Raw genomic sequence first — 15796 nt, forward strand, 5'->3', positions numbered from 1 at the left:
TTAAGGTTTTAATTGGTCCAAGTTAGAGTTAGTTTTTTTTTATTTATTTTTTTTATCGCATATCACAACAATGCTCTGCACATTACTGGTTAAGACCAGACCGTGATTTATGACACATTTATAAACACAGTGTCAAGGAGGAAGCATAGCCAATGAGCTCAGGAAAGACGGTGGTTGCTACAGATCTATTTGGCGGGTGGTAATTTGCTGGAATTTGTTTGTGTTGCCTGACAACGTCATTGTCTTCCTGGTTTCACAGATCTGGATACAATGCGCTTGGATCACAAGAAGGAGCTCTAGAAATGAAAGAGGGCCGTGGGGGTCGGAGAGCTCTGGCTGTTTCATTACGTCTTTGAAATCTCTTCTTATTTTTCTTTGCTGTTCTCTAAAGAAAATGGATTCTAATCATGCACATTTCCTTTGTTAGACACCAAAACACTGCAGGGAGTCCTGAACATTAAAATTCATGAGACTACGCCGCAGAGAGGGTTCAGGGAAGAGTTGGAGCAAGTTATGAGTTTTCATCGCACTAAGCTTAACGTTGCCACGTTGGAATTGACTTCATTACTGCTACAGGGGAAGATGAAGAGGCGGATCGCTTATGCAGATTTTAAATGGCTTTAACTGAACGCCGAACATGTGTGGCGTTTGCTTTTCCGTCGCCAGACAACGGCCGCACGGTTTGTTTTCTTTGCTCAGGTTGAACACGGCCATGTTCGCTCGCAGACTGAGCAAGCACGAAGGCACGGGTCAGAATAACACAATAACTGTATGTCAAGTAATGACAACAAGCAACAGGCTGCGTGTGCCATCAGGCAGTCGTGAGGAAGCCTGAGCAGCAAATTAAGACGAATCAAAGAAAGGAGAGAAAAAAAAAAAGCACGGATGATGCAGACGGTTTAGTTCAGAGGGAGATGAAGGGACGCCGCATGCCGCGGCTTGGCCTGTCCGCTCTCGGTTATGTAACAGACATGTTGGCGGCCTCAGAGAGCGCTGGTGTTTTTCTAACCCTTACTCTCCCAGCTGTCTGTCTTTAACCGTCAGACTTATGTAAACGTTGTGACTGAGTCTTTCTCCTTTTGATTATCACTTTTCTCCTTCCTTTTTTTTTTGTTTCTTCTCATCTCTCTAACCAGATAGTTTTAAACTCTGCTCCTGCACCACTATGTATGACTGGAGTTTATTGGAAAATGACAAGGACCAACTTTTCTATCCGCATACTTTCTACAGTGCTCCGAAAAAAAAAAAAAAAAAAAAAATATGATTAGTCCCGTTTCAGGTTTCTCCTGTTTCTTTATGTCGCACTTTGATGATATTTCAGGTCATCAAATTTGGAAAAATCAAAAGAGTTCCCAAATGAAGACTCTTTTTAGTTATTCAAACTGAACTGATGTTTTTAAGAAAAGCAATATTTTTTGCAACTCATCCCGACAACGATCGAATCTTTTACATTGCTTTGGAGGATTTTTTTTCCCCATTATTCTTTGCAGATTATTTTAACTCAGGCACAGCTGTTCAAGTTTACCGTTTTTGCATCTTATGAAACTTTTATATCTTTCTGGAAAGTTACTCGTAATTATGTTTAGTCTTATCTATTTCCCTTGTTTTGTCTTATTTAATCGTGTACGAATTAAAAAAAAAGTAAAGTAATTATGTCTGTATGTAAATTAATGTACACATTTGTGCTTGAAACAAATCAAAAATACTTGGTAAGATTTTGTGTTTCTGGAGTGAGGCTCACTCCAGAAATGTAATTTTAATTTGTTAAGGCCGTCAGAGGTGCATCGTCGGCATTGTTCGGATAAATATCCTGCTGTTCAGCCCAGGTGCACTTGAGCTTAATTATTACTGGACACTAATTTTAAGTTCTTGTTAACGGAGAGGAGAATTCAAGGCTCCATTTGTTATCATCATTAAGATGCTTTTTGGGAAATATGAGACGGACCTTTGCCTCGTTTCTGGTCCATCGGTAGTTTTTGCATTGGATCCTCCCATGGAAGCCATTTTTCCCCCCCGTTCTCTTTCGTGATGTTGAAACTTGAAGCTGCAGAGGAAAGCGAGGCCTGCTGTGCTCTGCATGTTGTTCTGGTTTGTTCTGTGACGAGTCATTGATGCAAACTTAATGAAATGTTGGAGACTTTGTGACTGATGGTACCAGTGACCTTGTGTCGCATGTGCTCCTGAATTTCTTTAGATCCAAGCATTATGTGTTGCATTTTGAGGTCTTTTAATCTACTTAATGTTGTCAGATGGGTTCTTTTGAAGATTTCTCGATTCTGTAGGATTGTAACACAAGTGTTCAGGCTTGAAAAAAAAAATCAGTTAATTTGTGATTTATCAACAGCAGTAATTACTTTTTACAATTGTCCAAATTACTTTCCTTAGATTTTCATCCTTAATAATTTTTTTTTTTTTTTTGAAAACGGAAATGTATAAAATACAGCCACAGTCCTTGGCTGGACTGTGATTAACACAAAGTATCAGGGTATCATACACTTTATCATACACTTAACTGTATAAGCGTAACTTCTCCACAACTTTTCACAGTTGGAGAGAAGATTTAATCTCTACAACTTTGAGATTAGAAAGAGTTTAAAATGGATCTTTCTGGAGAATATTTCAAATGCAATGTGTTGCTCACAGTTTGGATTAAAAAGGTAAAAAAAAAAAAAATTGACAGAACAAAAGCTAGCATTTGAAATCCTGATGCCAAACCCCCACCGACTACTGTCAGGACTGGGGATGACGGTGCTGACATGGATTTTGAGGAGACTGCCTGTCACCATTGTGAGCGCTTACATAAGGCCGTGCATTAGACTAAATGGGTTGTCCTGTTTACCGAGTGGACCCAGAATCATCTGCTGCCACGACCTACATAGAATCTTCCACTTGGATGTTCAAATCTATAAATAACAAGTGCAGATGAAAAACTAGCAAGTGATGCGATGTGATACTTTTCTGTCGGTGAAAGATGTTTCACTTTTCAGAACCGCAAGTCGAATGTGTTTCTGTTAAGTGATGCAATTTATTGAGGTTTTCATTTGTTAGATGCTTGAAGTGTTTGAGTTTCTTTTTTTTGAGTGTGAACATATGTGCAAATGTAAGCTTTAATGAAAGCGAGGAAAGACTGCATAACCATGTCACTAAAGTCATTAGGGTATATTTGAAATAAATTAGGGATAATGTATCTTCACTCCAGTCAGAATGAAACATGTTCAAGTGGATTCGTTTCCAGAACATGGATATTTATTCTGTGACGTTATTGACTGGATCAAGGAAATTTAAATCAGGATTGTTTTCATTTCGATTGAACCGGATTTAAAATGTGTTTCTAAATAATCGCTGATAAAGAAGCTTAAATGTGTCAAACAAACATAATTCATCATGCTTAAAGCACCTTTTTCATTTGAGATAAGCTAACATTGCGATGGACACATTGACAAAATTTCATTTTTAGCTTTGAATTTGACATAACGCAGTGAATGTTAAACTTTTTTCCTCTTTTTCTTTAATCTGTGCTCTTAACGGTCAAATAGTGAGAATGTGTGCTCAGCTTTTGTGATCCTGGCTGCAGTGATGGAAACCTGCATCCATTTATTCCACAAAACATGCATTAATTTTCCTGAAGGCAGATCAGAGCAAGACTAATGAGTTGAAGACACCACCTTGCCAGATACTTTGCTGCTTTTTCTGGCACAGTCCAAATAAAAATCCTCACTGCCTGTCTTTGCAGCCACTGCTGTCAAAACGTGCCACATGATCGGTGCTCTCGTAGTTTCAGAATTAGCATGTGAATGCACCCATTTCAATCAGCTTTTTACTTGTCTTACATGTCTCTTTTCTAATCAATTCTTTGGTGAGCTACTTTAGGACATTGTAAAATGTGAGCCTCATTTGTGTCCTCTGAACCATTACAAATGAAGTATTTTAAGCAACAGCAAAACTTGCGAACTAATCAACTCGGCCTTTTTCTTATAAACATATATATAAGCCAAACACTGGCCTGTTTGTATCACATAAATGTCAAATTTCTTTGAAATATGACCACGATTTTAAACGCATTTCTTAAACAATAGGTAATACATCTTCCCTTCTTTGCAGATTAGAGAAAATGTTCATATATTACAAGTTTTACACTTCAAGTTTTAAACTTCAATTAAATTATTAATTTCTCTGTTCAATCAATTCAATAAACTGTATTAAATCTAATTAACCTCAAATAATTAATATTCTACAACTTGCATATTAATTTCCAGAGAATCTGCCAGGATAAAGGAACAAAAAATATGCAATGGATGTTGAAACTTAACAAACTAGACACCTTTGTGGTAAAATGTCTAGTTTTGTTACTGTTGACTTCTGATTTCTAGCATGCTGCTTAATATTACAGGTCAATACTGTCCAAAATGTGGACTTGTTTGTAATTTAATACAAAAGTAACTGCTTGGTAACAATGGCTTTAGCAAGAAGATCCTTTAGTAACTATTTGGTATTTGCCCAAAAACAGTGTATGCCAGATCTGTTTTTTTATTTACATTTTACAAGATATATTTTAAATTAGGTTGATCACGTTTTCTGAAATCTCTCTCCAAAACTTGGCATTTTACCAGCTAAATTGTATGTGCTCACTGTATATGTTATTATCAGCTATTTTCTCAAAGCTTGCTTTATTAAATTAGCTTAACTTTGACCACAAAACTCTTTCCCTGGCAGTGAAATCTGACAACAAGGAGAAGCAGGAGAAGATGGACATCATCTCCAGCAAGACTGACAGGATCGACAACGTGGACAAGAAGAAGGAAGAGCAGCTGAAGAAGGAAAACAACACCGACAAGAACCAGAAGCCAGAGATGATCCTCAAAAGTGAGGAGAAGATGGAGAAGCTGAACGACAAGGCTGGCGAGAAGCCGGAGAAGGTGGACAAGCCAGAGAAGACCAACAAGGACGAAAAGAAGGAAGAGGAGAAGAAGCCGGCTGAGAAGAAGGAGGAGAAGGGAGGAAAAGGCCCGGCCAAGTCTCCCACAGGCAACGGCAGCAAAACCGTGCCAAGCGCCGACAGCAAGAGCAAGGTGAGCGTCTGTGACACACCAACCCAAAGTGCCCTTCACACACACACACGCGCGCACACGCACACACTCCCTGTTCACGAACTCACATCAGTCCAGGTGGCAGCGGATTCAGTGGTAACAGAAATGCTCTTACCACACCAAAGTAATCTTTGATCATGCGGATATTTAATGTGGGTGTTTTTGGATGTGCTGTGGTGTGTGTGTGTGTGTGTGTGTGAGTCACACCTCAGGCCACTTTCCATATCATCTGCTCTCTGTGGGTTGCTCAGTTCTTTTATTTGATGCTTTTATGATTTACTGCTCATTACCTACACAAGGTGGGTTTCTGGTTGATCTTTTATAATCTTTTTTTTTAATTATTTTTTTTATGGTTGCCATATGGACTCTGGCTATGCTGCCATGTTTCTGTTGCTGCTGAGATTTCACCGCTGCATTTTTTTTTTCCTCCCCTCTTTGCCCTCCTTTATTTATTTTTCCCTTCCTTCCCTTTTGGGTTTTATATATTTATTTTTTGCTACTCTGCCCTGTTTTTTTCCTCCCCATTTGCATTCATAACCCAGCCTGATGTGGGTCCAACCAAACAAAACTCAGCCAAATCGCGTCCATCCACCCTTTCCACCAATGATGCGGCCAACTCTGCCAAACGCCCCTCCCCCCCTGCAGCCAATAAAAAAAGCCCTGCGCCCAAGGCGACCACACCCACCGCTGCAAAACGTCAGCCAACCACAGGCTCGACCAAGGCTGCCAAGGTGAGTTCAAATCCTTTGTGTTGTATATGAAATGATGCAACGAATCAATAAAACCTTCATGATGAGAAACCGATCAGCATGTTGTTGCGTAGAGGAGTAGGGAAACGTCTCGGTGACCAGCCGTGCAGTGTCCACTTAAACTTTGCAAAAAAACTTTATGATCAGGACATTTCACTTCTGCTTGCAGACGCTCATAAAAGGTGTTTATTTTTTACCCACACAAAATCTCCCGTCTAATAAAACTTTAAAAGTGCTTCTTTTCCTGTGGGACGTCAGACATCATGGGCCATCCCTCTGTCCCAAATCTCATTTCAAATCTCATAATATTAAAGCCTCATCCCACCTGCTTTTCTTCATGAATTTCAGGTGTGCCGCCTTAACCTTTCATTAACTTCCATCCTTTGTTTTACTCATCGCTGCCTGATGAGAATTGTATTGGCCTGTGTGCACACAGCGGCGAGAGGAAGCACGCGTACCAAAGAGGCAGAAATATACATTTATGTTCGTACTGTCACACAAAAGGATTAACATCCTCAGAGGGCGCTGCTGTGCATGGAAGCTTAAAGGCCACCGATACTCAGTGCCTCAGTAGGAAATTATGCAAATACCACGGCGAGTCTTTATCACGTTTAACTGAGATAGAAAAATCCTCAACAGTAGAGCTAATTCACAAAGCCCTTAGTGTGGATTAAAACGCCTACCTCTGCTTATTGCATTTGACTTCTGATCTTTTTCAGTAACAGTCAGTGTTTAAAAATGTGTTGGCGACTTTGGAGAAATTTGAGTTTAACGGTGTTGAAATCTTTTTTGGTGTGACAGACTGCTCTAATCAGGAGTCTAAACGGAGAACCTTTAAGCACAAAGTTAAACTTTTTAATGGAGAAAGAGAATTTTACCCTTAAAGGTAAAGAGCGTGGTGACCGCTGTGCTTTTGTGTGCTTGGCTGTTGGTGCGATTCAGCCCCTTGCTTAGACATATAAATGTCTCTGTGCGGTCCCATTACTGAAAATCTCCTTTCTCTCTTACTAAACATGACTTTAATACCTTTATCTGTACTTTAAGCTCAGCTACAACAAATGACTTGGTGGCAAACCATTTAAACTGATAAATGATACCACGTAGTTTCTGCTGTTAATCAACTGCAGGCAATAAGTGAGTCCTGTGGGTTCATGCGTTTGGTATACGACCCGAGTGAAGTGGCCCAGCCTCTACTGTCTGCTTTGAATTTCAGACTCCAGAAAATGGCGCCGCGGAGAAACGCCCACCCGTACCAAAGGCCACGCCCACTCCTCGGCAGGCCCCCAGTAAGAACGTCACCTCTGCGGCGGCTGCGAATAAAGCCACAGGTACACACAGCGTCATCTCTGACAAGACATCTAGAGTTCCTGTTCTTCTTTCCACACAATTACTTTCTAAAAAACATCGTTGTCTCTGAGAGTCACTCTAAGAAAACCTCCGACTGTAACTGGAGCAGTGAGACACACTGGCACCCCTCAGGCAAAAAGCTCACCGAATTGTTATCATATGTTGCACTTTAGATCCAAGTGCAACCTTTCCTAGACACCGCACTCATATTTTTATCTGCACATCACAAACAGAATCTCACCTCTCTAAGAAAGGAGGCTGTGAATCAGTCAGGGACATGTTTGCGTCAAACTGCCGTCTTTTTCTTTCTCCCCCACCCCTCCTCTCTCTTCTCAGCTAGCAAAAATGACAAGAACGAGAACAAGACGGGGGAGGCCAAGAAACCCAAAACTACAAGTAAGAAAAGTAAAGTTTTATTCCTGGTTACAATATTAAGAGCTATGTAAGATGTCAGGTATTATAGTTAAGACTGAATGTGATCGTTTCCTACTTCACAGACGTTAAAAGGTAATTCTCTTGTCCCCTCCAGCGCGTCCTCGCCCCGCATCCACAGCCACTCCGGCAACCCCATCTGCCTCCACCAACGGCGAAGGCGCCGCCAGCCATCGCCGCCGCGTCATCACAAAACCGCCGGTGCCCAAGCAGACCCCTCTAGAGAAGAAGCCAGCGGCGCCTCGCCCTCCCCGAACTCCCCGACCCATCAACGCTCCGACGCCAGATCTGAAGAATGTGCGCTCCAAGATCGGATCCATCGACAACATCAAGTACCAGCCGGGAGGCGGGAAGGTAAGGGGAACAAAAACAGGGGGTCTGCACCTCAGAGAGGTCGATAAATAATTCAGAACAGAGATGTTCCTGTCAGGATTCCTGAAAGGCGGAGCAAACAAGCTGGTAGTTTGTAATTCAAATAGCTGTCAGGTGCTACATTATAATAACATGGTTTGTAGTCCAAAAGGCTTTTTCTGCTGTTTCTACATATTGTAGTTATATTACAATGCAGACAAAGTTACCTACCTGTTGGAAAAAGCTCAGTTAATGGCATCAAGTCATCGACTTCTAGAGTAAGCACAAGAGGAAATACTCAGTTGTTTAATTTGTCACAGAAAAATACAAATAAAATCAAGCCTTGAGTTTCCATTCATTTAGTGAGAGACAAAAAGAAAAACTGTTGAAAAATAATTATTTCCAGACAAATTACAGCCGCCACAGTTATAAGTATCCCAAACAATTTCTATAAAATAAATGTCACCAACTCATTGTTTTAATTTATGCACCGCTCTTCTTAAATCAAGCAGAATGTTAAGAAACATTCAGTTTTTACATACATGGCTGCTTGTTTACCTGGGGTATAAATGTGAAAATAAAATGGCCTGTGTATGTATAATGTATAATGTGACACTGTAGCCACTGTAGTCTTGAAGAGTGGCTGAGACACTCTTCAAGACTACAGTGGCTACAGTGTCACATTAGACAAGACAAGAGAGCATGCCATTCAGCTAACGTGGATGTGTGTTGATCTTCTTCTATCAAGAAATGGCTATAAAAAGTAGCCTCTATATTACATATGTGCCTAAATAATAATATTGAAATAACTTTAATAAGACAACTTGAACGACAAACCAAGCTGGAAGACTGCCACCACGCACAGTGAGAACTATTGCAAGTGAGGCAGATAAAATCTTCACAACTGCACTAAATTATGTAAATTATGCTTCTGGCATGTAGTGAAAATGGCTGTATATTTAAGAAACACTATTATATAACCTTCTAGAACTGATACAAAGGCCACACACACAATAAAAGCTGGAGCGAGATGTTTTCGTAATGAGCTGCAAAGCTTGAATACAGAACCGAGTCCAGGCGTTGTGGACCTTATGGCTGAGAAAATAATAAGGGCTGCTGTTTTAACTCCGGCCTTTGACCACCACTGTGTTCTGGTCTCAAAGTAACACCAATCAGCTGGTGATTGTTTAATCAGCTTAGCTGGTCAGACTTCTCTTTGGAGGATTGTTTAATTAAATTTTATACACCTCTACTTGTATATGTTGCACTATGGTGTGGAATATTTACATCACAATAAAAGAAGCTCAGGCACTTACAAAGGAAACTCAGCCATAGCCGTGACAGTGAAACACATAAGATGTTCAAGTAAAAAAATAAAAAAAAAATTTCACACTTTCATTGAAAACCAAATCACATAAATCGTGTGAGCCTTGAGTTAGTGGACTTTTTTTTTTTAAAGTAATCACCATTATACCTTACAGTTTAATTAAGTGGTGGTGTAATTTCAGAAATGGAGTGGGATTTTTTTTTTTTTTTTTGAGTATCATTTTTCAAACGGGGCTTTCTAAAACAGGTTCCATGATTATAATTGTTCTCATAATGAGAAGATAAGCAGCTATAAATCTCTCTGATAACATCTCTCTCTTTCCCGGCATCGATCCACCGCCGTCCTTTTATTCCTTCATCTTTCTGTCGGCTTCCTCTGTCTGTCAGCCCCATCCAACATGCTCCATTATCGGTATTCTTCGATGTTTCTCCCTCCTTGTGAGAGTCTATGTAGCACACATGGACAGACACCTGAGAAAACATTTAAACATGTGCAGCTAAGCAGCCTTCGTTCCATGCCAAACACTTTGCCTCCATGTCAGATCTGGTCACGTCTCAGTGCCCTGACTGGGTTGTCTGTCTCTGTCTCTTTGGTGTTTGTGACTCCTTGTCTTGAGGAGAGAATTGTGCTGTCACTTTGGATCATAGACATGATCCCTTTATCTGCTTGCCTTGCCTTGTGATATTCTGTCAGTGCAGCTCATCATCGTTTGTCCATCTTCTCCAAGTTGTCTGTCACAGAACCGGGTCTTCTTTTGGCCACACTTCAGTTCACAGGCACTGATTGCTGACACTAAGACTAAACTTTTAATAATGCATTTGAAGCGTTCTTTTTTCAGCGTGGAATGGCACAATTTCAATCATCTTATAAAAGGTATAAATTTCCCTCAAGAAGTTTCAAGTAAACAAAAGGTTATGGTAAAGGTTCGAATTTGTTTTTCTGATCACTCACCATGTCAGAATTGGTGGATATTATTAAAGTTAGTTTGTTTGCATAGAGCCCATAAACTTACAATGAGTTTAAGGTCACTGCCATCCCACAGGCCTGATTTTAATCTGCCCAGTCTAAACCAGTTTATATGTTTAGGATCACTGTCCTAATTGCACACACCGTCGTGTCCGAGCTTCACTGCTACTGTGTGTGGAAGTACTGTGTGACTTCCAGAAATGCATATAAAGAATGTTATCTCACAAGATAAAACTGTGGTCTGTTTCAGTTATTGACCGATGTCAGAAATGTATCAGCCAAAGGCCCAATGCCTCCTCTCATTGTTTTAGAAAAAAAATGTTTTTATTATGCAAAATTAAGGATTTTAGGGGTTTTCTTTTTTTGGAGGGGGCGGGGGGTGTTTGGCTTTTACTTGATAGTATTGTACAGTGCAAGGTGATGACAATGATGATTGGTGTCTCCTGGCATCACCTGATAGCTGATCTTCAGCTATTAATGAGATACATCAAACTCAAATATAAAGTTAACTAAACTATTCTTAACTCAATTGTCTGCTATCTTGCTGTTCTTTCGTTGGAGGTAAAAAGCAAAAATGAATTTCTTCTAATGTTTCATTTTCAGGCATGTAAGACTTGCATCTACTATTCAAAGTGTTGATTATTTTATGTACAAAATCATTGTTGAATTCTTACAGATGCCTCTTCACGTGTTTTTACACCTTATTAAATTATGCAGTTCTTTATCCTTTCATCATACTGCGCATATGTTTATGCTTTTACTTTTTCTGAGGTAGTGAAAGCTCATTTCGGCTCTTTTGTAGTTAAAGTGTATCTACCCCGTGTGAGGCGGTTTCTTGTTATCTAACAGCACAGGAGCAATTTTTGTCCTTCTGTTCTCCTTAAAACGTGCAGAGCTCTCTCTGTCAGATGGGTCCATGCGTCATTAACCTTCTTTTGCCTGGTCGTGCTGTGGGGCTGCAGGCCAGGATGCAGCAGCCTGTGGCTGGATGGAGCAGGGTTCACAAACCTGCTCACATCTGTCAAATCCTCCACAGACCCACAGAGACGCCATCTGCACCGAATTTATCTGAGAGAACAGCAGGCACAGGTCTCTTTTGGCGTCACTCCTTTTCATCTTCACTGTGATCTCTTGTTTTCCCCACAATTATCAGTGTAGATGCATTAGATGCATTTCTTTAAATTGTAATGGCTTCGGATGTGTGTATTTTTACAGGGGCCCTTGGGGGGGATTCCTCTGTTATCTTATTTTTTTGTTAGACATGCTGTTTGTCACCTTCCAAAATAAACCACTGCCCTGAATCACACTTACAAAGACAGTGTATCCACCAGGTGTTACCTTGTTGTTGTTTTTGTTGTTGTTGTTGTTGTTATTTTTGTTGTTGTAATTACCGTCCATCTGAAATGTTTTTTTTTTTTTTTTTTGGAATAGGACTACTGGTGTTGTATTTGCTAAAGTTCAGGCCATTGTTGGGATGCGTCGCCTCATTCTTTGACTGATCTTATGCTCCTCTGTGCAGCTGTTTATACCACCTTTGCAGAAATGTTCACACACGTTTGAATTTTTTCACATTTTGTCACATTATAACCTGAAACTTCCATCCTGACTTATTTAATGGGATTTTAGGTGACATAGCGACACAAAAAGTAATAAATAAATACAAATTGTATCAAAAAGGTGAGGATTTTGATTTGTTTAAAGATGAAAATCAGAAAAGTGTTGCACGCAGTTTGTATTCAGCCTCCTTAAATCAGATACCCTTAAATAAAATCCAGCATCTCCAGCTATTTTCAGTCCCCTTGTGTGCAAGTTGCAGCCAGCTGGTTTATGAAGGCTTACAATGTTTATAAGCATCAAGTAACACGCCATGACAGCTTGTAAAGAAATTTAAAGATGAGTTTATGGCGCACAGAATCTGGTTAGAAATATTGGGAGATAAACACAAGGTTGAGCTAAGAAAAAAAACTAGAGGCTGGTTTGACTAAAAACTAGACACACAACAGGAAAACCTGATATTTCTGTCCCAGACACTCTCCACTCAATTCAGCAGAATTGGATAAGGATAACAAAACCTGCAGTCGTGAGATATCACCTCCCAAAGAATGTATTCAGCAAATATAGCACATTTACAGTGACAGTTATTGAGACGGCGGGGTTGAATACATACCCTTACCACAGTATGTGCTAAATTCTGTTGGTCTGTCACATAAAATCCCATTAAAACCACAATAAAACACAGACTAAAAGTAGTATATGAATACTTCAGCAAGGTGCTGTATCAGTGGTAATTGTTGCTTACCACTGGTATGATTCATTTTCAATAAATCTGAACTAATCTACTGTTTTTTTTTTTTCATTGTTATCATTTTGAAGGCGCTCCATCGGCTTTAAATTTAAATATCTTCCCTGATCCATTTGCACAGACTGTTTGTTTAAAATGTTTCATACATCCAGAGGTTCAGACTGTGAACTAGATGTACTTGATTCATGTTGTGTTTTCTCCCACCCACTCCTTGATGTTCACTGGCTGTAACAACCCACACACACACACACACACGCACATACACGCACACGCACACACACATTGGATTTATCCAGCCGCTCTCCTTTTGATCACCCTCATGGCCCCATTCGGACTGCTGCTGCTCCACGTCGTTGTGCTTTGGCGTGTGGTTGGTTGGAGGTTTTTATTGACTGGGGGCCTGGTTGTCTCCCCAGGTCTCCTCCACCCCGAACAACAAGACATCCGACCCCGCCACCCCCGCCGCCAAGGCCAGAGTGAGTCTCTGCCACCTCACACACCACTGCATTCTTCCAACCTATCTGCATTCCCCATAAAGTGCCACTCATCCTATCTACATCCACTCAACACACACACCACGACTTGATGTTCATATAAACATTACAAGCTACACTTTGTTTTTGTTTTATGTTTGTGCTATTTCCACTGTTGGTTATTAGAGTTATGTACTCCAGGAATGGATGAAAAAAATCTGAACTTAGTAGTAAAAGTAGAAGTTGCTCGTAATAGTAGCACATTCTACTGTCTTGTGTTTGTGTCGGACTGCGTTGAGCTTTATGTTGATTATTTTTAAGAAGTGAAATAGACCAAAACTAATATTTTATCAACAGGATTTCTCTGGGTTGAAGTAGTATTTATGATTTGGGCCCAGAGTCCAGACTGGAATCTGATGAAGAATTTGTGGAGAGAACTAAAAATTAGGGTGATGGCAAGGAGGCATTCTAAACTCAAAGACTTGGCGCCTACCTCCAAAGATAAATCATCAGGATGCTGATGGAAACATGCAAAAAGCTGCTCAGGAGCCGTACGAAGAGTTAGTTGTAATGTTAATAAAACATTTTCCAGAAAGATAAACGGTAGAAGTAATTTTTGATACAAATTTTTAAAGTAAAATGTAAATAAAAATGTTCTTTTGTAAATTGTTTCTTTTGCATTATTTTATTATCTTCGGATTGATCAGAAATATTTTCACCTAAGATCTGCGAGCAGTAAGAGTAATTTTGAGCTTGAAAATGACTGTAAACTGTCTCAAATGGTTTAAAATATTCAAATTAACAATTTCAACCTTGCTTCTTGAAAACCTGTGTGATTTACTATAGTGACATAAAATGAATGATGATTTCTGTGTGATTTCTCTCCATATCCAGTTTTTTTTTTGTTTCTTCTTTTTTTTTTTTTACTGTACAAATAGGTAAAAGTATGGATAGCATTTTTGACCAGCAGGGATATTTTTCACCTTTACATAACATGTTGTTGATTTCACTGCACCACAACCAATACCACTCATCCTCTAACTCAACCAATTCCATTTCTCAAACATCCGCATCCACTCACACCGTCTACAGGACGTACCAAGTGACCCACGTTGTTTGATGTGACATCTTGTATAAAATGGAGTCGTTCAAAATCTTCTCTCTGTTCTTCTGTCGTCTCCGGCTTTGCCTCCAGTGACGCCTGATTTAAGTGCAGCCATGGATAAATATCTCTGTTTTTTTTTTTTTCCTCCATTTTCTGTGCACTTGTGCACATCAATCCTAAGAATAAAACAAAGCAAAAGAAACGTTTCAAAGTTGCACTTTTAATTAGCGGAAATCTGCCAGCATGTCAAGCTGAAAATCCGAGACGGTGGCTTTGCTTTCCTTACTGTGTGTCTGTGTTTTTTTTCCTGAACCATTTCTTTCATCTCTCAGTTACAGTGACGGTGAAGACAGCTACCGGACTTTGAAGGCAACAAAAAAAAAAAAAAAAAGACGCCTAAGAAATAAACATTGTGAACTCTGGGCTGTTTTTTGTGGACTTTAACTTTTTACATTTACTGGCACAAATCTATTTTACTTGGATTTTATGTGACAGGCCAACACAGAGCAGTGCACAATAATGACAAGGGAAAAAAAATGAATAACTGGGTTTAGCACATTCTTTTACAATAACAATCATAAGTGTACAAATTCAACCAACCCTCCCACCCACGTCCAGACTTTCTAAAATCATCTTTTGCAGCAATTACAGCAGCAATTAGTATGTCTGTACAAGCCTTGCACATCTAGAGACTGAAATTTGTGTTTGTCCTTACTTACAGAACAGCCCAAGCTCAGTCAGATTAGACACCATGAGTGAAAATCAGCTCCCTGGTTTTACCACAGAAAATTAATTTGATGTACAGTTGAACTATGCGTTGACCTGAATCATTAACAATCTCTGCTCCTGCCCCTGAGTTACAACAGAGCTAGGTGGATGTTCATTTCTTGTTGTTTCGCAGCCTAACTCTGATTTTAAACTTCTCCGCAGCTTCACTTTCCTTTGTCTCACTAACACTGCTTATTCACCAATTTTTCTCTAACAAACATCAAACTCTGACAAGAGAGCCTCTCTCAAAACATCCGGACTTATGCTGAAATTACGCACAATTGGACTTTGTTTGCTGAGTACTTGATTTCTGAAGGGATTTGATTGTAATTGGGGCTATCAGGTTAAGAGAGGCTGAATACGAACGCACACCTCAACTTCTCCTTTTTTGTGTTTTGAAACCTTTTCAAACCATGCATCACTTTTCTTCCACTAATATGCATCACTTTATTTTGGCCTGTCAGAGAAAATCCCTAAACAACATTGAAATATGTGGTTTTGACATCACAAAACGTGAAAACAATATTCAACAGACAAAGTACTTAGTAGGTACCATCAACTCTGTCCGAGAATTTAGTTTTTCACATCATCATATTAAAGTTTTGACTCATCTTACTGCATGAAACGAATGAATAAGGTGACGGCAGGTTCAGCTGTCTTGCAACTGAAGGTTGTGGGATCAGTTCCTCCTTTCTCATTTGTCCGCTGCCTGCTAATCTGTGTATCATGTATCAATGTGCTTTTGAGTGCGAATCTGGCTCTGATCACTACGACCGCTGCAAAAGTTCAGCCCATAAATATTATGGATTACAAACGAACCTTAACACCACAGCAACTTAATTTGTCTGCTTAGAATCAATTATTTTTTTTTTTTTTTTTTTTTTTTTAG

The 15796-nt window shown here is 39.7% G+C and overlaps 1 protein-coding gene across 10 annotated transcripts in view; it reads left to right on the forward strand.

The window, feature by feature from the left end:
* LOC103146972 (microtubule-associated protein 4-like) overlaps nucleotides 1–15796 on the forward strand; it is an 82631-nt gene that overhangs the window by 56069 nt on the left and 10766 nt on the right. For 4 of the 10 annotated variants that reach the window (XM_016678020.1, XM_016678019.1, XM_016678017.1 and 1 more), the window contains 6 exons: nucleotides 4714–5069; nucleotides 5630–5818; nucleotides 7050–7164; nucleotides 7520–7588; nucleotides 7713–7969; nucleotides 12978–13037. In XM_016678020.1, the coding sequence (XP_016533506.1) occupies nucleotides 4714–5069; nucleotides 5630–5818; nucleotides 7050–7164; nucleotides 7520–7588; nucleotides 7713–7969; nucleotides 12978–13037 (1046 nt within the window). The remainder of the gene's footprint in view (nucleotides 1–4713; nucleotides 5070–5629; nucleotides 5819–7049; nucleotides 7165–7519; nucleotides 7589–7712; nucleotides 7970–12977; nucleotides 13038–15796) is intronic. The other 6 variants (XM_016678024.1, XM_007565079.2, XM_007565081.2 and 3 more) reach the window with 4 other exon arrangements.

Source organism: Poecilia formosa, unplaced genomic scaffold (genome assembly GCF_000485575.1).
Source record: "Poecilia formosa unplaced genomic scaffold, Poecilia_formosa-5.1.2 Scaffold172, whole genome shotgun sequence".
Classification (NCBI taxonomy): Eukaryota; Metazoa; Chordata; class Actinopteri; order Cyprinodontiformes; family Poeciliidae; genus Poecilia; species Poecilia formosa.